This window comes from Oncorhynchus nerka, linkage group LG25 (assembly GCF_034236695.1).
Source record: "Oncorhynchus nerka isolate Pitt River linkage group LG25, Oner_Uvic_2.0, whole genome shotgun sequence".
Taxonomy (NCBI): Eukaryota; Metazoa; Chordata; class Actinopteri; order Salmoniformes; family Salmonidae; genus Oncorhynchus; species Oncorhynchus nerka.
The window spans coordinates 54,954,106-54,977,289 of NC_088420.1; the positions used below are offsets into that span (position 1 = coordinate 54,954,106).

The 23,184-nt window shown below is 42.8% G+C and overlaps 1 protein-coding gene across 1 annotated transcript; it reads left to right on the forward strand.

The window, feature by feature from the left end:
• The first annotated feature begins 238 nt into the window (after positions 1 to 238).
• On the forward strand, positions 239 to 16,022 carry LOC115109744 (L-lactate dehydrogenase A chain-like). Its single transcript, XM_029635039.2, has 8 exons — positions 239 to 355; positions 1,451 to 1,576; positions 6,647 to 6,764; positions 7,048 to 7,221; positions 7,803 to 7,976; positions 8,115 to 8,232; positions 14,499 to 14,622; positions 14,987 to 16,022. Exons 2-8 carry the CDS (start codon positions 1,451 to 1,453, stop codon positions 15,149 to 15,151), a joined length of 999 nt encoding a protein of 332 aa, XP_029490899.1. The 5' UTR covers positions 239 to 355; the 3' UTR covers positions 15,152 to 16,022.
• Positions 16,023 to 23,184: the final 7,162 nt, after the last annotated feature.

A 23,184-nucleotide genomic window follows, 5' to 3' on the forward strand; every position in this document is an offset into this window, starting at 1 on the left:
GAGTAAAGAAGGGCTACTGGAGGGATTCCTCTGATGATGCACTTGGGCAATAGCACAGAAAAGTCTATGCAGAGACACATTAACCGAGCGTGGCGCGCACTATCGTATCCAAGAGCACAGCAATTACGTTTGCTCTGCATCAACGTGACCTTTAACACTGACAGGTCTGGTATGATTCATATGTAATCACGCAATGTCTACCGGGCACCCCTAAGCTATTTAAATACCGTGAACCTCCCCATGTGCTCCATTGCTGCAGAAAAGCTGCATCCAGCCAGGGGAGAAGAGGCCAGCCGAAGACATTCCAACTCGCTTCTCAGTGTTGTTTCCACATCACTTTCACTAAACCTTCAAGGTGAGACATCAGATTTTGTGATCAAGTAATGGGATGGGTCATTCCTACTTTGCCTGCCTTTTTTGGACCTCAAAACATTAGGGGAGGAAAGTACCTGTTTAATTTTTGGGGGGTATTCTAGCACTTTTTGTGGTCAAGCTCAGGTAGTCCTTAGCTGTGGTATATTGGCCATATACCACATCCCGTGTGCTTATTGCTTAATTATACCAGGCATGGTTGAATACTTGATTCTGATTGGCTTGAAGGGCATTCTATTTCCCTATAATGCACGCTATATCAGCATGGTAGAATTCAATGGCTATAGTTCATTCTTACATGTTCTATTCAGCTGCTTTTGAAAGCAAAAGTCAAATTGAAAACATTATTGGCATTGTTGAATTAGATGCTCATAATAGAAAGCTAAGACTGATGGTTTGGTTAGCTAAACTAGCAAATCTTTATTAAGGGATAATCAAACAAGAGGATATACGTTCTCTGGAAAATAATGCAACTCCGTGGAAGGTTAGTTCCACTTCGCTAGAGCGTCGTGGAGCACACCTTCCACATGGTTCATTATTCTCCAGAGAACGCATAGCCTCTCGTTGATACTGATACTGACCTAACAGGATGGAATTGAAGCACAACAGGGTATTAAGCAAAAAGAAAACATGGTGGAACAACCAATAATGAATACAAGATCCTAACAGGGTGGAAATTTGGAGCCTAAAATAGCTGAATGCTGTTGTAGCTGTGTCATCAATTTAATGTCATATTCTAAACAGGCCCTTTACCACCGTTCTCCCCGAACCAGGAAGTATAAATAGCGCCCATGTTATGACACCATTGCCACCCCATAATAGTTTGTGGTCAGTTAGGCAGGGCAACTGGAAGCAGGAGCAGAAGGGTGCGGGAGAGAGATAGGCATTGCTATGGAGACTCGGTGTTGCTGTAGGTCAAATAGGAGATAAAGATTTTATGCTGGTCTCTCTCTCTCTCTCTCTCTCTCTCTCTCTCTCTCTCTCTCTCTCTCTCTCTCTCTCTCTCTCTCTGTCTCTGTCTCTCTCTCTCTCTCTCTCTCTCTCTCTGTCTCTGTCTCTGTCTGTCTCTGTCTTTCAGATGACTACCAAGGAGAAGCTGATCACCCATGTGTTGGCTGGTGAGCCTGTTGGCTCCCGGAGCAAGGTGACAGTTGTTGGCGTCGGCATGGTTGGCATGGCCTCCGCAGTCAGCGTCCTACTCAAGGTGAGACGAATGGAGGGGGTGGGGGGACCCCCTTACAAAAAACTGCAGTAACTGTTGTCAGAATAAGAGATTTGGGTGGAATGAAAGGGTGTAAGACTTTTAACCAGTGACAGGGGTATTAGGTGTTACAGTGTGAATTGTGGCGGCAGTGGGTAGTGGGAATGAGGGAGATAGAGGACAGAGCTAAGGGGTGTTTAGGTAAAGTGCATGAAAATGAATGAACATTAGAAGTTAGACAGACATGACTAGGACACAATGTCCAGGGGCGTGTTCATTTGGCACCAAACGGAAGAATTACGTACCTAAACAGAGAGGGACTGCATGTACGTGTCCAATATGACATTGTTTTCTGTTGAAAAATGTAAATACAAAAAACAAATCTGTTGCGTGCCCTAATGAACATGACCCAGGCCATTAGCTCCATTGTTCTAACTCTAGTGTCAAACTAAAACTAGCCATGCTTACAGAAAGCAATGTGCCTTTACTCATCAGTTTGGACATATTCTACAATTTAGGAGAGAGTGCGATAAGGAGAGACATTTTTTTACATTCAGCATCACTCCGTCAAGGGAAATATAGTATTATTTCAAACAAATACAGATACATATATTTCAGGATGTTGTATCCCTAGAAATAAATCAGAATTCGTGTAAACATTACAGTTTTGAAAAGATAATAGTCTTTTGGCACAACCTACTCCGGGTATGGTGTAAATTAGGGTAAGTTAAGCTGCCTACACATTTCTGTGCTGAATGAAATATTACCACTACCTTTTTAAAAACCATGTCTACCTTTATTTCCTAACCACAATTTAAAACAATCATAATTGTTTTTTATATTTTAAGCATTTTAAGCATATTTTAAAACAGGCAAAACACCTTACAAATACTTTGTACTTTTTAAAAAGCTTAACATAGGCAATTATTGTAGTATTACTTTAGTGCCCTTTTGCAAACAGGATTTATGTTTTGGAATATTTTTTATTTTGTACAGGCTTCCTTTTTTCACATATTCAATTACTTCTTTTTTTTCTTCTTTTTTGTTTTACCTATCTGCCAAAAGGTGCCTGAACCTCCATGGTCTTTGTGGTTGAATCTGTGTTTGAAATTAACTGCTCGACTGAGGGACCTTGCATGTGTGGGGTACAGAGATGAGGTAGTAATTCAAAAATCATGTTAAACACTGTAATTGCACACAGAGTGAGTCTTATTATGTGACATGTTAAGCACATTTTTCTCCTGAACTTATTTATGCTTGCCATAACAAAGGGATTGAATACTTATTGACTGAAGACATTTGATTTTGTTTTTAATTTGTCAAAACAATTTGACATTATGGGGTATTGTGGTTAGGCCAGTAAGCAAAAATCTTAATTTAATCCATTTCAAATTCAGGCTGTAACAAAATGTGAAAAAAGTAAAGAGGTACTATCTAAGAGATACTATCTAAAGGCTTTGTACCGCTTTATTATTTTCATATCTGATATAGCAACTGAATTAGACTATTCACATTACCAAAAAAGTTGATAAAGCGGCTTTCCCTCAATATTGACACAGCACTGTCTAGAATGAACAACGGACGGGTGTTGGGATGGTCACCCAATACCGCGTCCAGCTCTGACTAAAATGGTTATCGAGCACTCCCGTTCCCACTCCTGCTCTTGCAGTCCTTGGCCTTTCTGCACAATGTTTTCAAATATTCGATTTTGCTCTGGCATTGGACGTGGAATGGGGAACCCTTATTCCCATTCGGGACAATACGTTTTTTTATAAATAGGCCTCTTCATTTTTATGTGCGTTGTCTAATTTCAATTGGACTGTGCATCCGACCACAGTGCCAGTAGGCACTTCCCACAGGGCAAAAACGGGTTGAATCAAAGTTGTTTCCATGTCATTTCGACCCCCAAAATCTATGTGATGGCGTTGAATCGACAGGGGATACTTGATTGCAAAAGTAATCAACATAAGGGCGTCTCATCTTTTTTGGTCACCATGTCATTTGAACCTACAATAAATCCAATGACGTGGTGACATTTGTTGTTGATTTCATGTTAAATTCACGTTAGTTGACAACTCAAGCAAATGTACACTGAACAAAAATATTAACGTAACATGCAACAATTTCAAAGATTCTACTGCGTGGCAGTTCACATAAGTAACTCAGTTTATTGAAATAAATTCCTGAGGCCCTAATCTATGGATTTCACATAACTGGGAATACAGATATGCATCTTTAAAAAATGGTAGGGGAATGGATCAGAAAACCAGTATCTGGTGTGAACACCATTTGCCTTATGCAACGTGACACATCTCCTTCACATATAGTTGATCAGACTGATGATTGTGGCCTGTGGAATGTTGTCCCACTCCTCCGCAAATGCTGTACAAAGTTGCTGGATATTGGCGGGAACACGCTGTCGAACACGTCAATCCAGAGCATCCCAAACATGCTCAATGGGTGACATGTCTGGCGAGTATGCAGGCCATGGGAGAACTGGTACATTTCCAGCTTCCAGGAATTGTGTACAGATCTTTGAGACATGGGGCCATGCATGATCATGCTGAGAGATGAGGAGATGGAGGCGGATGAATGGGCCTCAGGATCTCGCCACGCTATCGCTGAGCATTCAAATTGGCATCAATAAAATGCAATTGTGTTTATTGTCCGTAGCTTATACCTGGCCATACCATAACCCCACCGCCACCATGGGGCACTCTGTTCACAACTTTGACACCAGCAAACCGCTCGCTCACACATCTGCCATCGGCCCAGTTCAGTTGAAACCGGGATAAATCTGTGAAGAGCACACTTCTCTAGCATGCCAGTGGCCATCGAAGATGAGCATTTGCCCACTGAGGTCGGTTATGATGCCGAACTGCAGGCAGGTCAAGACCCTGGTGAGGACAATATTCGGTTGTGCAAACCCAGTTTCATCAGCTGTCCAGATGGCTGGTCTCAGACGATTCCGCAGGTGAAGAAGCCGGATGTGGAGGTGCTGGGCTGGCGTCGTTACACATGGTCTGCGGTTTTGAGGCTGGTTAGACGTACTGTCAGATTCTCTAAAATGACCCTGAAGGCAGCTTATGGTAGAGAAATTAACATTCACATATCTGGCAACAGCTCTGGTGGACATTCCTGCGGTCACCATACCAATTGCACGCTCCTTCAAAACGTGAGACATCTCTGGCATGACAAAACTGCACATTTAAGAGTAACCTTTTATTGTCCCCAGCACAAGGTGCACCTGTGTAAAGATCATGCTGTTTAATTAGCTTCTTGATATGCCACACCTGTCAGGTGGATGGATTATCTTGGCAAAGGAGAAATGCTCACTAACAGGAATGTAAAGAAATGTGTGCAAAATAATTGGGAGAAATAAGCCTTTTGTGCATAAGGAACATTTCTGGGATCTTTTATTTCACTCATGAAACATGGGACCACCACTTTACATTTATATTTTTGTAAATCAAAACTAGACATTGAACTGACATCTGTTCCCAGTGGGTTGGTTTTTAATGAAGACCAACGTCTTAATTCTGGAGAAATTGTAGAGATATCCTTGTCCATATCTACTTTCCTCCGACACATTGGTGCGTCTGGCTTCCGGGTTCAGCGAGCATTGTGTCAAGAAGCAGTGCGGATTGGCAGGGTCATGTTTTGGAGGACGCATAACTTTCGACCTTCGACCTTGGTACGAGAGTTGTAGCGATGGGACAAGACTGTAACTTCCTTTTGGATATCACGAAATTGGGGAGAAAAAGGGGGTAAACATTAAAAAAATGAAAAAAGAGCTATAAATAGGGCTCCTGACTATTGCGTCCCAAATAACACCTATTCCCTATTGTACTACCTTTGACCTCACTGGCATAGGTTGTGTCCCAAAACATTAGGAACAACTACTCTTTCCATGACATACTGTAGATTGACCAGATGAATCCAGGTGAAAGCTATGATCTCTTATTGGTGTCACTTGTTAAATTCACTTCAATCAGTATAGATCAAGGGGAAGAGACAGGTTAAAGAAGGATTTTTAAGCCACTCAGATGGTGAATGGGCAAGATTAAAGATTTAAGTGCCTTTGAACGGGTTATGGTAGTAGGTGCTAGGCACACCGGTTTGAGTGTGTCAAGAACTGCAATGCTGTTGGGTTTTTCATGCTCAACAGTTTTTCCCATGAGTATCAAGAATGATCCACCACACAAGTTGACATCCAGCCAACTTGACACAACTGTGGGAAGCATTGGATTCAACATGGGCCAGCATCCCCTTGGAATGCTTTCGTCACCTTGTAGAGTCCACGCTCCGACGAATTAAGGCTGTTCTGTGGGAAAAAGAGGGTGCAACTTGATATTCGGAATATGTTCCTAATATTTCGTACACTCAATGTATTGTCATACACCATGTGGGCCCTGGTCAACAGTAGTACACAATATATATGGAATAGAGTGCCATTAGGGATGCAAACTAAGCCAGTGAGGAAACAAAGGCTGACAGGAAATAGACCTCTGCTGAGAGCTGTGCATGTCAAGTCTGCCGAGATGATCTGAGTGGAGTGAGCCGGAGGTAACTGCTGGGCTGCCAGTGTGTTTTTTCCAGGGCTTGTGTTGTAACCAATCAGTAGAAGGTTATTTTATCCAGTTGTTCAATAGGCCTATTTGGCATGAGACTGGTATCAATGAGACAATGGATTGGAGGGAAGTGGTTTTAGGCCTCTACGTGTGAGATGGTCCTGGTCAGTTGTCAAAATAAAACACAGTGAAAATGCATTTTAGACATAACTAATTTTTATATAGGTTAAATTGTTAAACACTACAAAGTGTACTACTAAATAATGATCATTCCACCATTAAATGTTTAAGTAAAATAGAGCAGGAACAGTTTCCCTGGACACAAATAAAGCATCGTCCGGGACTAAAAAGCAGTTTCAACGGGGAAATAGCTTTTTATGCCAAGATTTTGCCCTAATTTGTGCCCGGGAAACCAGCCCCTTATGTACAGTATAGCCATATACTTTTCTATATGGAGTATATTCCTGAACCATAATATTCCTGGTTTGCATGTGTTGACCAGGACCTGTGCGATGAGCTGTGCCTGATTGACGTGATGGAAGATAAACTAAAGGGTGAGGTCATGGACCTGCAGCATGGCAGCCTCTTCTGCAAGACTCACAAGATCGTGGGTGACAAAGGTGAGTGAAGAGTCATACACTTATGCACACACACTCTGAAACACACATATGCACAAACGAGTTGTGCACACACACAAACATACACGCACAAGTTGAGCAGACACACAAAGGCACACACATACAAACGCACACACACATACAAACGCACACACATACACACACACACACACACACACACACACACACACACACACACACACACACACACACTTGTTGCGGGGGTGCTTCGGAACACTAGGTTGCATTTGTGTGTGTTTAACATGCATCTTATATCTCACTCAAGACTACAGTACGACTGCCCACTCCAAGGTGGTGGTGGTCACAGCCGGTGCTCGTCAGCAAGAGGGTGAGAGCCGTCTGAACCTGGTGCAGCGCAACGTCAACATCTTCAAATTCATAATTCCCCAGATCGTCAAGTACAGCCCCAACGCCATCCTGCTGGTTGTCTCCAATCCTGGTACGAGGAGAGAGGGATAAGAGAGAAGGAGGGAGAGAAAGAGAGAGAGGGATAAGAGAGAAGGAGGGAGAGAAAGAGAGAGATGGATGAGAGAGAGAAAGAGAGAGCAATAGAACAGGAAGGTAGACAGATGGAGAGTACAATAAATAGAAAAGTGGAAGTGAAGGTAATTCAGTTGAACATCGTCTAGTGACTTGATCATTACCCTAGCATTATGATAAGTGATTGATAGGTTTGAATAATGTTAGTCCTGGGCTGGAACAAAAGCCTGCTCATTCCTGTAGCTTTCCATGATCAGGGTCAGGTTACATTACCATTAACAACTCCACGGTCCTATTGCTGACAACTCCTATAAAATGTGTCACTCCTTCACCCCTCCTCCCCTCTCTTTCAGTCCCCACTGTATGACCATCTGCAAAGTCAATATAGGCTATACAGTGAACATTTCTAAAAAGAAAAAATATAATTTTAGGCATAATGTTAGTGATATGGTTAAGGATAGGGTAAAGGTTAGGGTTTGTTTTGTTTTGTTAACTCAGATTGTGCTAATATTTGTCACCCCCCTTCTTCCAACATCCCAGTTGACATCCTAACCTACGTGGCTTGGAAGCTGAGTGGTTTCCCCCGTCACCGCGTCATCGGTTCCGGCACCAACTTGGACTCTGGTCGTTTCCGCCACCTGATGGGCGAGAAGCTACACCTTCACCCATCCAGCTGTCACGGCTGGATCATTGGAGAGCATGGAGACTCCAGCGGTATGTAGGCTATGGCTTCAAATACACTCCATACCGGAACCCGTCTGTCTGATTACAATATTGTGGAAGACTTTCACATACATTGGTACTGTGTCTATGACAGACTGACTGGATGCCTGTCTCTTCTCTTTCTCCCAGTGCCTGTATGGAGCGGTGTGAATGTTGCCGGTGTTTCCCTGAAGGGCCTGAACCCAGACATGGGCACAGACACAGACAAGGAGGACTGGAAGCACGTCCACAAGATGGTGGTCAATGGGTGAGTCTTAGAAACACACATGTTCAACTTTATCTTTACTTATCAAGGGTCATGTTAAATCAGGGATCACCCTTTTAAAAATGTTTGCAATGGGAAATGCGTTACTTAGTGGAGAAGTTCAGATAGTACTCCATTCATATAGTACTCACTCCTTTTTGGCTCGTTTTCTTCCGTTTCATGCCTAATGAACACAATGGTTTTATTTAAAAACAAAATATTTAACCTTTATTTAACTAGGCAAGTCAGTTAAGAACAAATTCTTATTTACGATGACGGCCTACCCCGGCCAATTGTGCGCCGCCCTATGGGACTCCCAATCACAGCCAGATGTGATTCAGCCTGGATTCAAACCAGGGACTATAGTGTCACCTCTTGCACTGAGATGCAGTGCCTTAGACCGCTGCACCACTCGGTAGCCCTAATGGTTGGGTAAAGCAGAGCTCAGAGACTACTGTAGAATGACACAAATATTAATTTTCACAAAGTTTGCTGCTTCAGTATCTTTAGATATTTTTGTCAGAAATGGAATATGGAATACTGAAGTATAATTACAAACATTTCATAAGTGTTAAAGGCTTTTATTGACAATTACATGAAGTTGATGCAAAGAGTAAATATTTGCAGTGACCCTTCTTTTTCAAGACCTCTGCAATTCGCCCTGGCATGCTGTCAATTAACTTCTGGGCCACATCCTGACTGATGGCAGGAGTTTGTCAGAATTTGTGGGTTTTTGTTTGTCCACCCGCCTCTTGAGGACTGACCACAAGTTCTCAATGGTATTAAGGTCTGGGGAGTTTCCTGGCCATGGACCCAAAATATTGACGTTTTGTTCCCCGAGCCTCTTAGTTATCACTTTTGCCTCATGGAAGGGTGCTCCTTCATACTGAAAAGGCAGCATGTTCGTCACCAAACTTTTCCTGGATGGTTGGGAAAAGTTGCTCTCGGAGGATGTGTTGGTACCATTCTTTATTCATGGCTGTGTTCTTAGGCAAAATTGTGAGTGAGCCCACTCCCTTGGCTGAGGAGCAACCCCACACATGAATGGTCTCAGGATGCTTTACATAGGACTGATGGTAAAGCTCACCTTTTCTTTTCCAGACAAGCTTTTTTCCTGATGCCCCAAACAATCGGAAAGGGGATTCATCAGAGAAAATGACTTTACCCCAGTCCTCAGCAGTCCAATCCAATCGCTTTTGCAGAATATCAGTCTATCCCTGATGTTTTTCCTGGAGAGAAGTGGTTTCTTTGCTGCCCTTCTTGACACCAGGCCATCCTCCAAAAGTCTTCACCTCACTGTGCATGCAGATGCACTCACACCTGCCTGCTGCCATTCCTGAGTAAGCTCTGTGCTGGTGGTGCCCCAATCCTGCAGCTGAATCAACTTTAGGAGACGGTCCTGGCGCTTGCTGGACTTTCATGGGCGCCCTGAAGCCTTCTTCACAACAATTGAACCGCTCTCCTTGAAGTTATTGGTGATCCGATAAATGGTTGATTTAGGTGCAATATCCTTGCCTGTGAAGCCCTTTTTGTGCAAGGCAATGATGATGGCACGTGTTTCCTTGCAGGTAACCATGGTTGACAGAGGGAGAACAATGATTCCAAGCACCACCCTCCTTTTGAAGCTTCCAGTCTGTTATTCGAACTCAATCAGCATGACAGAGTGATCTCCAGCCTTGTCCTCGTCAACACTCACGCCTGTGTTAACGAGCGAATCACTGACATGATGTAAGCTGGTCCTTTTGGGGCAGGGCTGAAATGCAATGGAAATGTTTTTGGGTGATTCAGTTCATTTGCATGGCAAAGAGGGACTTTGCAATTAATTGCAATTCATCTGATCACTCTTCATAACATTCTGGAGTATATGCAAATTGCCATCATACAAACTGAGGCAGCAGACTTTGAAAATTAATATTCGTGTCATTCTCAAAACTTTTGGCCACGACTGTACTATTTATATAATTAGAAACCTGATGTAGTGAACTTGCAGCCTGTCATACTTGGAAATACTCTGCTTTTAGGGCCAGTTTCATGGACACAGCCTAGTCCTGGACTAAAAAGCATACTCAATGGTGAATCTCCATTGGAATAGATTTTTAGTCCAGGGTTCGGCTTAATATGGAAACTGGTCCATATAGTTGAACTCCAAATTAATCAGTCTATACTGTATAAATCATTTACACAATGGTTGAGGTAGAGTTAAATTACTAATTACTACAGGCCTAATAAAATCTAATGGACTTTGGTGTAATGGAGGAAGGAATTTGGAAAACATGCTGGACTAACACCGTAAGCACTGACTACGCCAATGACTAAAGCCTTGTTGTTATGGAATGCTGTAGACTGTAATGGCATTACCATTAATTACATGTTTTTACTTGTAATTCACAACCCACTTTATAACTACATTAATGGCATTTGTCCCTGCTGTTTTCAAAATAGACTAAATATACAACACATTCAGAAAGCTACACTGCTCTTTCCATGACATAGACTGACCAGGTGAAAGCTATGATCCCTTATTGATGTCACTTCAATCATGTGTATGTGTGCCATTCAGAGGGTGAATGGGTGAGAAAAAAACGTCAGGCACACCGGTTTGTGTCAAGAACTGCAACACTGCTGGGTTTTTCACACTCAACAGTTTCCCATCTGTATTGTTAGGTTCCAATTATCAGAGTAAGAACTCAACGGACACTATGACTTCTTAAACTAAGTATATTCATCCCAGAAGGTTGAACAGCTGAACCGACAAAAACATATTCATACAAAGCACGGATATTTTTTATTTTTTATTACCCCCCTTTTCATGGTATCCAATTGGTAGTAGTTACTGTCTTGTTACTGTCTTGTCTCATCGCTGTGGGCGAAGGTCGAGAGTCATGCGTCCTTCGAAACACAACCCAACCAAGCCGCACTGCTTCTTGACACAACGCACATCCAACCCGGAAGCCAGCCAATGTGTCGGAGGAAACACTGTACACCTAGCGACCTGGTCAGCGTGCACTGCGCCCGGCCCACCACAGTAGTCACTAGTGCGCGATGAGACAAGGATATCCCTGCCGGCCAAACCCTCCCTAACCCGGATGACGCTGGGCCAATTGTGCGCCGCCCCATGGACCTCGCGGTCGCGGCTGGCTGCGACAGAGCCTGGGCTCGAACCCAGAATCTCTGGTGTTCTTCCTCACTTCATCTGACCTGACCTCTGCCCCAAAGACCTCACTCCTCCCCAACTTACGGCTGTCATGGTGACTGGTACCAGACTGTGTCTCTTCTCCTTCCAGAGGCTCCCTCCAATAGGATCCCTGATGGCTAACAATAACATATCCTGACATAATGTAAAGGTTATATATTAACCTCTCTCCCTCAGTGACATGAATAATTATATTTAATATTCTCAGAACCCAACAGTATCAAGAATGGTCCACCACACAAAGGACATTCAGCCAACTTCATGATCATGCCCATTCCATGATCTCGCCATCACGGTTGACAACTCCATTGTGTCCTCCTCCCAGAGCGCTAAGAACCTTGGCGTGATCCTGGACAACACCCTGTCGTTCTCAACTAACATCAAGGCGGTGGCCCGTTCTTGTAGGTTCATGCTCTACAACATCCGCAGAGTACGACCCTGCCTCACACAGGAAGCAGCGCAGGTCCTAATCCAGGCACTTGTCATCTCCCGTCTGGATTACTGCAACTCGCTGTTGGCTGGGCTCCCTGCCTGTGCCATTAAACCCCTACAACTCATCCAGAACGCCGCAGCCCGTCTGGTGTTCAACCTTCCCAAGTTCTCTCACGTCACCCCACTCCTCCGCTCTCTCCACTGGCTTCCAGTTGAAGCTCGCATCCGCTACAAGACCATGGTGCTTGCCTACGGAGCTGTGAGGGGAACGGCACCTCAGTACCTCCAGGCTCTGATCAGGCCCTACACCCAAACAAGGTCACTGCGTTCATCCACCTCTGGCCTGCTCGCCTCCCTACCACTGAGGAAGTACAGTTCCCGCGCAGCCCAGTCAAAACTGTTCGCTGCTCTGGCCCCCCAATGGTGGAACAAACTCCCTCACGACGCCAGGACAGCGGAGTCAATCACCACCTTCCGGAGACACCTGAAACCCCACCTCTTTCAGGAATACCTAGGATAGGATAAAGTAATCCTTCTCACCCCCTTAAAAGATTTAGATGCACTATTGTAAAGTGGCTGTTCCACTGGATGTCTTAAGGTGAACGCACCAATTTGTAAGTCGCTCTGGATAAGAGCGTCTGCTAAATGACTTAAATGTAATGTAAATGTAACTTTACACAACTGTGGGTGGGAAGCATTGGCGTCAACATGGGCCAGCATCCCTGTGTTTAATGCTTTCGACACCTTCTAGAGTCCATGCCCCGACCAATTCAGGCTGTTTTGAAGGCAAAAGAAGGGGGGTGCAACTCATTATTAGGAACGTCTTTCTAATGTTTGCTATACTTAGTGTATATCTTCCACTAATGGTTTTTAGCATTTACAATAGGAACAACTACCCATATTTCCCCAAAAATTAGATTAGGTTGTTTTAAATGTTTTATGAACGTTATACCTATCTTATAGGTTAAAGAGGTGTGGGTTATGTTAGAGGTGTAGGTTAAAGGTGTGTGTATAAAAGTGTTATGAAGCTTACACATATGTTATATATAGGTTATATAGATGTGTTTAAAGGTGTGTATGTGTAATATACACTATATATACAAAAGTATGTGGACCCTTCAAATTAGTGGATTCAACTATTTCAGCCACACCTGTTGCTGACAGGTGTGTGAAATCGAGCACACAGCCATGCAATCTCCATAGACAAAAAGTGGTAGCATAATGGCCTTACTGAAGAGCTCAGTGACTTTCAATGTGGAACCGTCATATGATGCCAGCATTCCAACAAGTCAGTTCTTCAAATTTATGCCCTACTAGAGCTGCCACTATCAACTGTAAGTGCTGTTATTGTGAAGTGGAAACGTCTAGGAGCAACATGGCTCAGCCACAAAGTGGTAGGCCACACAAGCTCACAGAACGGGACCGCTGAAGTTCGTAGTGCGTAAAAATTTTCTGTCCTCGGTTGCAACACTCACTACCGAGTTCCAAAATGCCTCTGGAAGCAAAGTCAAGACAAGAACAGTCTGACAAGAACTGAGTCCAACAGACAAATCTGGGTTTGGCGGATGCCAGGAGAATGCTACCTGCCCAAATGCATAGTGCCAACTGCAAAGTTTGGTGGAGGAGGAAAAATGGTCTGGTGCTGTTTTTCATGGTTTGGGCTAGGCCCCTTAGTTTCAGTGAAGGGAAATGTTAATGCTACTACATACAATGACATTATAGACAATTCTGTGCTTCCAACTTTGTGGCAACCGTTTGGGGAAGGCCACAGTGCACAAAGTGAGGTCCATACAGCAATGGTTTGTCGAGATCATTGTTGAAGAACTTGACTAGCCTGCAGAGAGCCCTGACCTCAACCTCATCAAACACCTTTGGGATGAACTGGAACTCCGACTGTGAGCCAGGCGTAATCACCCAACATCAGTTGCCAGCAGCATACCACCCTGCATACCACTGCTGGCTTGCTTCTGAAGCTAAGCAGGGTTGGTCCTGGTCAGTTCCTGGATGGGAGACCAGATGCTGCTGGAAGTGGTGTTTGAGGGCCAGTAGGAGGCACTCTTTCCTCTGGTCTAAAAAAAATATCCCTATGCCACAGGGCAGTGAACACTGTGTAGGGTGCCGTCTTTCGGATGGGACGTTAAACGGGTGTCCTGACTCTCTGAGGTCATTAAAGATCCCATGGCACTTATTGTGAGAGTAGGGGTGCTAACCCCAGTATCCTGGCTAAATTCCCAATCTGGCACTCAAACCATCACGGTCACCTAATAATCCCAAGTTTACAATTGGCTCATTAATCCCCATCCTCTCCCCTGTAACTATTCCCCAGGTCGTTGCTGCAAATGAGAACGTATTCTCAGTCAACTTACCTGGTAAAATAACGGATAAATAAGTACTCAACATCACTAATGCTCTTGTGGCTGAATGGAAGCCCCGCAGCAATGTTCTGACATCTAGTGGAAGCCTTCCTAGAAGAGTGGAGGCTTTTATAGCAGCATATGGAGGACCAACTCCATATTAATGGCCATGATTTTGGAATGAAATGTTCGACGAGCACGTGTCCACATACTTCTGGTCATGTAGTGTATGTTTGTATCTTGGATGTTCCCCTCTAACGTCTCCCCTCGTTTCACTCTATATCATATAGTGCCTATGAGGTCATCAAGCTGAAGGGTTACACCTCCTGGGCTATCGGCATGTCCGTCGCTGACCTGGTTGAGAGCATCCTGAAGAATCTCCATAAAGTCCACCCTGTATCCACCCTGGTCAAGGTAAGAAGACCATATGCCCGGAGTCCATCTGCCAAAATAGGACAGATGCAATGTTGCGTCCTCTATCATTGCCTGTGGTTGTAGACTAGGAGTAAAGTCTTTCTTTTAATATTGTTTTTAGTCTCAAACCGACAGGCAATCTATATGCCAAAGCATATACTGTAACCAATGCTTGTTAAGACTGAAGATGTAAGGATTAAGTTGGCACACACATGCTAATACGCACCCTCCCCCACATACACACACCTACCTCTCATGTACACACATGCCCCTCTGTCCACCCCACCCAAACCAACACTCCAGCTGTGTTCGGCCCTTAACCAGTTTCTCTCTTTGCCTCCATCCATCCCCCTCCCTTTCTCAGGGGATGCACGGTGTGAAGGATGAGGTGTTTCTCAGCGTGCCCTGCGTGCTGGGAAACAGCGGTCTGACCGACATCATCCACATGACTCTGAAGCCCGAGGAGGAGAAGCAGCTGAGAAACAGCGCCGAGACCCTATGGGGCGTACAGAAAGAGCTCACCTTGTAAAGAGTCCTGTGTGCCCTTCTTTAACATCCCCAACCCCCAATCCCACCTTCTGTATACCCGTCCTTGTTCTCCCCTATAGTCTTTTAGGCAGGATCAATTATGTACAGTAGCTTAGTTGAAAAGCCAATCGAAGCTCGTTTTGGCCTCCAATAAAAATTATTCGTTTGCACGGGAGAAGTTTCTGGTATGATGTCGAATTTGGAGGAGTCATGGCTTGTACTATGTCATCGATGTTTCTTGTCTCATTCACACTCTTTTCCTGTTAATGTTTTAGAAAGTGATTGAAATTGTGAGCAGGTTGATTTCCACCATTGCACTCTTTGTTTAGTGTGTGCGAGAGTTGGCCAGAGCCATTCAGTTGCAAAACTAACCGTAAGTGCACGGATGCGAGTCTCCCTCAATGAAAGGTGTGTCTGTTTGGTATCGGTAGAAAGTAAGACTAGGACCAGGTCTGAAGAAAGGCAGTGGGTTTGAACACACTGCCAATTGCACTGTACCTGCTGTTTTGTATGTTAATATCTAAAAGCGTTATAAACATTGGAATTGTCTGGGCGCTCACATAAAAAAAAATCTGCTGGCACTTTCGAATGTTATGTTTTGGGTTAAAACCTGACCTGTAAGTAACTGATGGTTACAATCAATGTTCTGTGCACCCTAAATGTCTGCTCAGTTTTTGTTGGAGATGTGGCTTTGGACTGAAGCCTCAGTGGCCCAAACTCCGCTGTGATGGTACTGCGATAAAGGCCTATATAGTTATTATGAGCTGAACTGGAACTACGGCTCTGTACTGTGCTTGTCAAGGCAGCTGGATGTACATATGATTCGATTTTCTTCACCACCAACCAAATAAAACTACCAGGATGAAACAAGCCTCTCTTTTGTCACTCTCTGTGTGTCCGTGCACGTGTGAGCTATACCATGCCTGTATATGGGAGTTGTGTTTACGTGTTAGAATTGCAGCTGATTCTACTGATTCTTCTAGGCAGAGTTGCAAAGAAAAGGCCATATCTCAGATTGGCCAATAAATATAAAAGATTAAGATGGACAAAAGAACACAGACACTGGACAGAGGAGCTCTGCCAAGAAGGCCAGCATCCCAGAATCGCCTCTTCACTATTGATGTTCACTAAAGCCGCTCTTAATTGTTCCAGATGCCAATTGGATCAATATTGACAGAACAGTTGAGATAAATAAGCAAGGGTCACTGGGAGCACAATCCAAGGTCGCCTGCTTCTCCTCAGTCGGCATTGAGGGAAAAATGACCTAGAATTGCACAAGGACTACAGGTGATCAGCCATTGAAGGATATGGCGGTTATTTTCTTCACAAAAGTAACAGTGTCATAGTAATCCATCTAACAGTCTTATACTTACTAAATTACAACATAAATGTAAAAACTGACTTAAGTTGTGGAATTGTTTTATGTTCTCTTTCTTTCTTGTTAACCAGGGTTCCCCAACCGGTTTACAAGGGGGGTGCTCTGTATTGTATCTGAACTAGCGGGCTGGAGTCAGCAACATGAATGTCATGGTTAATCTCATGGTGAACCTTATCCTCTTTCACCCCTCTACTTCCCTCCTAGTGCAGCTCTTAAGGGGTAAATGTCTACCCAGAGGTTAAATATAGCTCAGTGTCCTGAGGGGTTTGACCACCACATCCCTTGACCTTTCGGTCAACCTACTCTGGTTACAGAGAAGACCTTTCTGAGGCAGCCCGGCACTCCACTGAGGTCACAGTGGGAGGGGAACAGAGCCCAGCCAGAAGGTTAAAGGTCAGGTTCAATGAAAGGCAATTGTGTAAATATACTTTAAAGTACTACTTAAGTATTTTTGGGGGTATCTGAACTTTTCTTTACTATTTATATTTTTGACTACTTTTACTTCACTACATAAAGAAAATGATATACTTTTTACTCCATACATTATCCCTGACACCCTAAAGTACTTGTTACATTTTGAATGCATAGCAGGACAGAAAATGGTCCAATTCACACACTTATCAAGAGAACATCCCCGGTCATCCCTACTGCGTCTGATCTGGCGGACTCACTAAACACAAATTATGTCTGAGTGTTGGATTCTGACCCTGGCTATCTGTAAATAAAAAAACAAGAAAATTGTGCCATCTGGTTTGCTTAATATAAGGAGTTTTAAATTATTTGTACTTTTACTTTTGGTATATTTTAGACACTACATTTACTTTTGATATTTAAGTATATTTAAAACCAAATACTTTTAGACTTTTACTCAAGTAGTATTTTACTGGGTAACTGACTTTTACTTGAGTAATTTTCTATTAAGGTATCTTTAGTTTTACTCAAGTATGAGCATTGAGTACTTTTCTACCACTGATGAAAGGTCAACAGAATGACGGGCAGTAGATACAGAGTTCACGTGGATGACAACAGATAACAATGCTTGTCTACTTTTTATTTCATTTAGATATTTTTTTGGTCTAATGATTATAATTTTGGATAGGTCTTCATCGATTAAAGCAAAGACCCAGGACAGTGTGCGGTGTCTACATTTTCCCTATTAATTATTGTTTGACTGTCTATTGGTCATTGGTTGTGTGAGACGTATTCGAGCAAGGATAATGTAACTTCTGAAAGATTACAACGTAGTTTGTGAAATGCATGTTTCGATACAATGGCATGTAGAACATTAATATTGATCATGTGAAACATTGGAATACAAGGAATTATAATGGTGTCCAATATTGCATTGTTGGTTAAGGGCTGGTAAGTAAGCATTTCACTGTAAGGTTGTATTCAACACCTGTTGTATTCGACGCATGTGACAAATACATTTGATTTGACATTGAACATGTTCTCTGTCATCTTTGTATATTTCACACCGCGTGTGGATGCCACCTAGAGTCAGATAAGATAACTGCACAATTTGGGAGAATCATTTAGTCTCACATATTAGGCTGTGGAGAAATATCGTTTTCTTGTTTATGCAGAGACGAAATGTCCTCTTACAATGAGCGAACTGTCTCTAGAGCAAAAAGCGCCGATTTAATGCTATCCATACCCCTGTGCTCCTCAAATCTTTCCTTGAGGACCTCCAGACGTTTCCAATAATGATGTAGTCCTGAACTAGCACACCTGATTCAACTAATTCAGTGTCAGAATGCGTCATTGACAAACTGGTCTTAACATAAATAGAAATGCAACTTGCAACAATTTCAAAGATTTTACTGAGTTACAGTTCATATAAGGAAATCAGTCAATTAAAATAAATAAATTAGACCCTAATCTATGGATTACACATGACTGGCAATACAGATATGCATCTGTTGGTAACAGATACATTTTTTTTAAAGTAGGGGCGTGGATCAGAAAACTAGATACTATCTGGTGTGACCACCATTTGCCTCCTGCAGTGCAACACATCTCCTTCGGATAGTTGATCAGGCTGTTGATTGTGGCCTGGGGAATGTTGTCCCATTCATCTTCAATGGCTGTGCAAAGTTGATGGATATTGGGGGGAACTGGAACACGCTGTCATACACGTCGATCCAGAGCATCCCAAACAGTGAGTGCTCAGTGGGTGACATGTCTGGTGAGTATGCAGGCCATCGAAGAATTTGGACATTTTTGTGTACAGATCCTTGCGACATTGGACCATGCATTATCATGCTGAAACATGAGGTGATGGTAGCGGATGAGTGGCACGCGGATTTCATCACGGTATCTCTATGCATTCAAATTGCTTTAGATAAAATGCAATTGTGTTCATTGTCCGTACCTTATTTATGCCCATACCATAATCCCACAGGCACCATGGGGCACTCTTCACAACGTTGAAATCATCAAACCGCTCACCCACAGGATGCCATACACGCTGTCTGCCATCTGCCCAGTACAGTTGAAACTGGGATTAATCCGTGAAGAGAATTACTTCTCCAGTGTGACAGTGGCCATCAACTTTAAAACGTGTAGACTGGTCAGAAAAACTTTTTTTATATATTTTTTTATATATTTTATACTTTTTACATTATAATCAATCTTCCCCCAATGGTGGAACAAACTCCCTCACGACGCCAGGACAGCGGAGTCAATCACCACCTTCCGGAGACACCTGAAACCCCACCTCTTTCAGGAATACCTAGGATAGGATAAAGTAATCCTTCTCACCCCCTTAAAAGATTTAGATGCACTATTGTAAAGTGGCTGTTCCACTGGATGTCTTAAGGTGAACGCACCAATTTGTAAGTCGCTCTGGATAAGAGCGTCTGCTAAATGACTTAAATGTAAATGTAAATCTTCATTCACTTTCATGGCATTTTCCTCAACATTCTAAAGCTCCCCATTGTGACATCATCACTTCCAACTGCCATTCACTGTCAATGCAAAAATACAACTTTTGAAACAAATGATCTACTTTGACCACTTTTCTAACAACTTAGACAAAAAGTTAGAGGGTAGAAAATCTCGGTCTACTACTATGGAATTCAAATCTGAAATAATAACAGAAATATCCAGTACATCTCTAACAATATAGCTGTTTTAGTTACCTCATCAACATTTTCTCAAACTTTTTTGCAAACAACTACCGTTTTGACCACTACCCCAACAAGTCAGACAAAAACATAGGGGGTATGAAATCTTCCCCTGCTGCTCCGATGTCAAATCTGAAAACAGATTAGGCATAGCGTCTACCAATTTTGAAATAGTTGTTTATGTAACCATCAACTGTCATCTTTCAAGCTGCAATAAGACATGTCAGAATCTAGCAAATTCATTATTTACCAACAACAGCTACAAATTCCAATAAAAATACATCACGTTTTGAAGATCACTTTCTCACGCTTTGTTTAACACTATAATGAATCTAGCAAAGAGGTTTTGTGGATCAGAGTGCTGTATTTACAGTTGAAGTCGGAAGTTTACATGCACCTTAGCCAATTTAAACTCAGTTTTTCAACATTCCTGACATTTAATCTTAGTAAAAATTCCCTGTTCTAGGTCAGTCAGGTCCATTTCCCCATTAAGCGCTGTTCCTCCTTTTCACGCTGCTTGGTCCTGGTTTGGTGGGTTATTCTGTCACGTTCATCATAACGAGGAGAAAAAAACGCAGCGTGATTAGAATAAATTATTTTAATGAAGGAAGAACACTTAAACAAACTAACCAAAACAACAAAACGAACGTGACGCTATGAACAACGAGTGCAGACACAGGCAACTATACATAGACAATAACCCACGAAATACCCAAGTAATATGGCTACCTAAATATGGTCCCCAACGATAAACAGCTGCCTCTGATTGAGAACTAATCTAGGCAACCATAGACTTAAAAACACAGAGACTGGAAAAACCCCATAAACATACACAACCCTAGACAGGACAAAAACACATATATCACCCTCGTCACACCCCGACCTAACCAAAATAATAAAGAAAACAAAGATAACTAAGGTCAGGGCGTGACAGATATAGATACTTTTGTACCGGTTTCCTCCAGCATCTTCACAAGGTCCTTTGCTGTTGTTCTGGGATTGACTTGCACTTTTCGCACCAAAGTACGTTCATCTCTAGGAGACAGAGCGCGTCTCCTTCCTGAGCGGTATGATGGCTTCGTGGTCCTAATGGTGCTTATACTTGCGTACTGTTGTTTGTACAGATTAATGTGGTACCTTCAGGCCTTTGGAAATGAAGGATGAACCAAACTTGTGGTGTACAATTTTATTTCTGAGGTCTTGGCTGATATCTTTTGATTTTCTCATGATGTCAAGCAAAGAGGCACTGAGTTTGAAGGTAGGCCTTGAAATACATCCACAGGTACATCTCCAGTTGACTCAAATGTTGTCAATTAGCCTGTCAGAAGCTTCTAATGCCATGACTTTATTTTCTGGAATTTTCCAAGCTGTTTAAAGGCACAGTCAATTTAGTGTATGTAAACGTCTGACCCACTGGAATTGTCATACAGTGAATTATAAGGGAAATAATCTGTCAGTAAACAATTGTTGGAAAAATTACTTGTGTCATGCACAAAGTAGATGTCCTTACAGACTTGCCAAAACTACAGTTTGTTAACAAGAAATATGTGGAGTGGTTGAAAAAATGAGTTTAAATGACTCCAACCCAAGTGTATGTACACTTCCGACTTCAACTGTAGTTAGTAATAAAGCACAAACTTACTGTATGTTAGCAGGTTTCTCACACTTACTTTAGCCAAAAGGGGAGCAGTGTTGCCAAGGCTACTGTTGTCTAGCAATGCTTGACTGGCAGGAATACATATCTTTATAGCTCTTCAAATTCCCATGATTTGTCAATCTGTTTCAGACTGAACTGCTAGCACTAAGCTTTAAAATACTTTACCGTTCTGGACGAGGTGGAATGATGAAGAGAATATTTTTAATACTTACTAGCTCCGTCTTCCTTTTCCAGGATCATGCTCCATGCTCAATAACGAACACATAGCGGCCGTCGACGGCATTTCTTTAAATTACTATTGCGGCCGCGATCGGGCCTTGTGTTCTAACAATAATATCAATGTTTAGTTTATTTATTTTTATTTTTACAGGGACAGTGCACATTAATCAACGTTTCAGTAAAAGTGCCGGTTTTAGATATGTGGTGCAGTTATGTGTGATGGCAGTGTATTCCAGACATGGGAAGCTCTCACAGAGAATGCAGATTTACTAAAGGTGCTTTTCCTTAGGGGAACTATACAGTCACCTCTCATGGCAGACCTTGTGGATCTGCTGCCATATGTCTGGGTTTTCTGTTTAACAAAAATATTGACTGGAGGGGGAGCAAGGCCATTAAGGATCTTGAATACAAGACATGCGTCGGTGTATTGCACAAGATTTTCCCAACTCAAGAGCTCATGCTTTCTAAGGATGTGACAATGATGATGGCTATTGGGCTTCCTATCAAGCACTTTGAGAGCCTGTTTGTAGACAGACTGAATAGGTTTTAATGTTGTACAGCAAGCTTGGGCCCAACTAGTCAAGCAGTATGTTAAGTGGGGGAGTATCATAGATTTGAAGTACAGTTTTGCTACCTCTGTAGTCAAACAATTTCGTATAAATCGGAAATTAGCTAGGTTGAATTTGGTTATTTGAATTACCTTTTTCACATGCTTTTTAAAAGAGAGGTTGGAATCAAGTATGATGCCAAGGTACTTAAAATCGGATACCACCTGGAGCTTCTCCCCTGACACATAGACATTTGGCTCAGTAGCATCTGTTGCCCTCTTTGTGAAGAACATGCAAACAGTTTTTTTCACATTGAGATGCAAACACGAGTCACTGAGCCACTTTGTAACCTGGACCATTACAGTAGTGAGTTCTTGTGCAGCTTGTTGTTTGCTCTTTGCATGCACATATATCACTGTATCATCTGCATACATTTGAACTTCAGACCCAGTACAGACAGAAGGCAGATCATTAATGTACAGGCTGAACAGGAGGGGCCCCAGTATTGACCCTTGGGGCACGCCCACATCATAGCTACGAGTGGGCGACAGCTCATTGCTCACTCTGACACACTGAGTTCTGCCTTCAAGGTATGATTTCATCCATCTCAAGGCATCAGGGGAAAAGTTGAACTTGGACAACTTTGTGATGAGAATCTCATGGTTAACAGTATCAAAAACCTTCCTTAGGTCCAGAAACACAGCCCCAACAGCACCCCCTTTGTCCATGTTGGACTTCACATTTTCCAGAAGAAAGCAGTTGGCCGTTTCTGTGGAGTGTTTCGCTCTGAAGCCAAACTGCATCGAGTGTAATGTGAAGGGGCTGTTGTTGAGGTGGGCAATCAGTTGTTCTGCTACACACTTTTCAACAACCTTTGACACCACAGGTAGTATACTAATGGGCCTGTAGTTACTCACGTCAGCAGGGTCGCCTGATTTAAAGATGGCCGTTATTATGGCCGACTTCCATACCCTTGGAAACACACCGAGACCAATAGATGTGTTGGTGACCTTAGTAATGGGGCCAATGAGCGACTCTTTGTAGTTTTTAAGAAATGTAGAGTCCATCCCAAACACATCTTTGGCTTTAGAGTTCTTTAGTGAG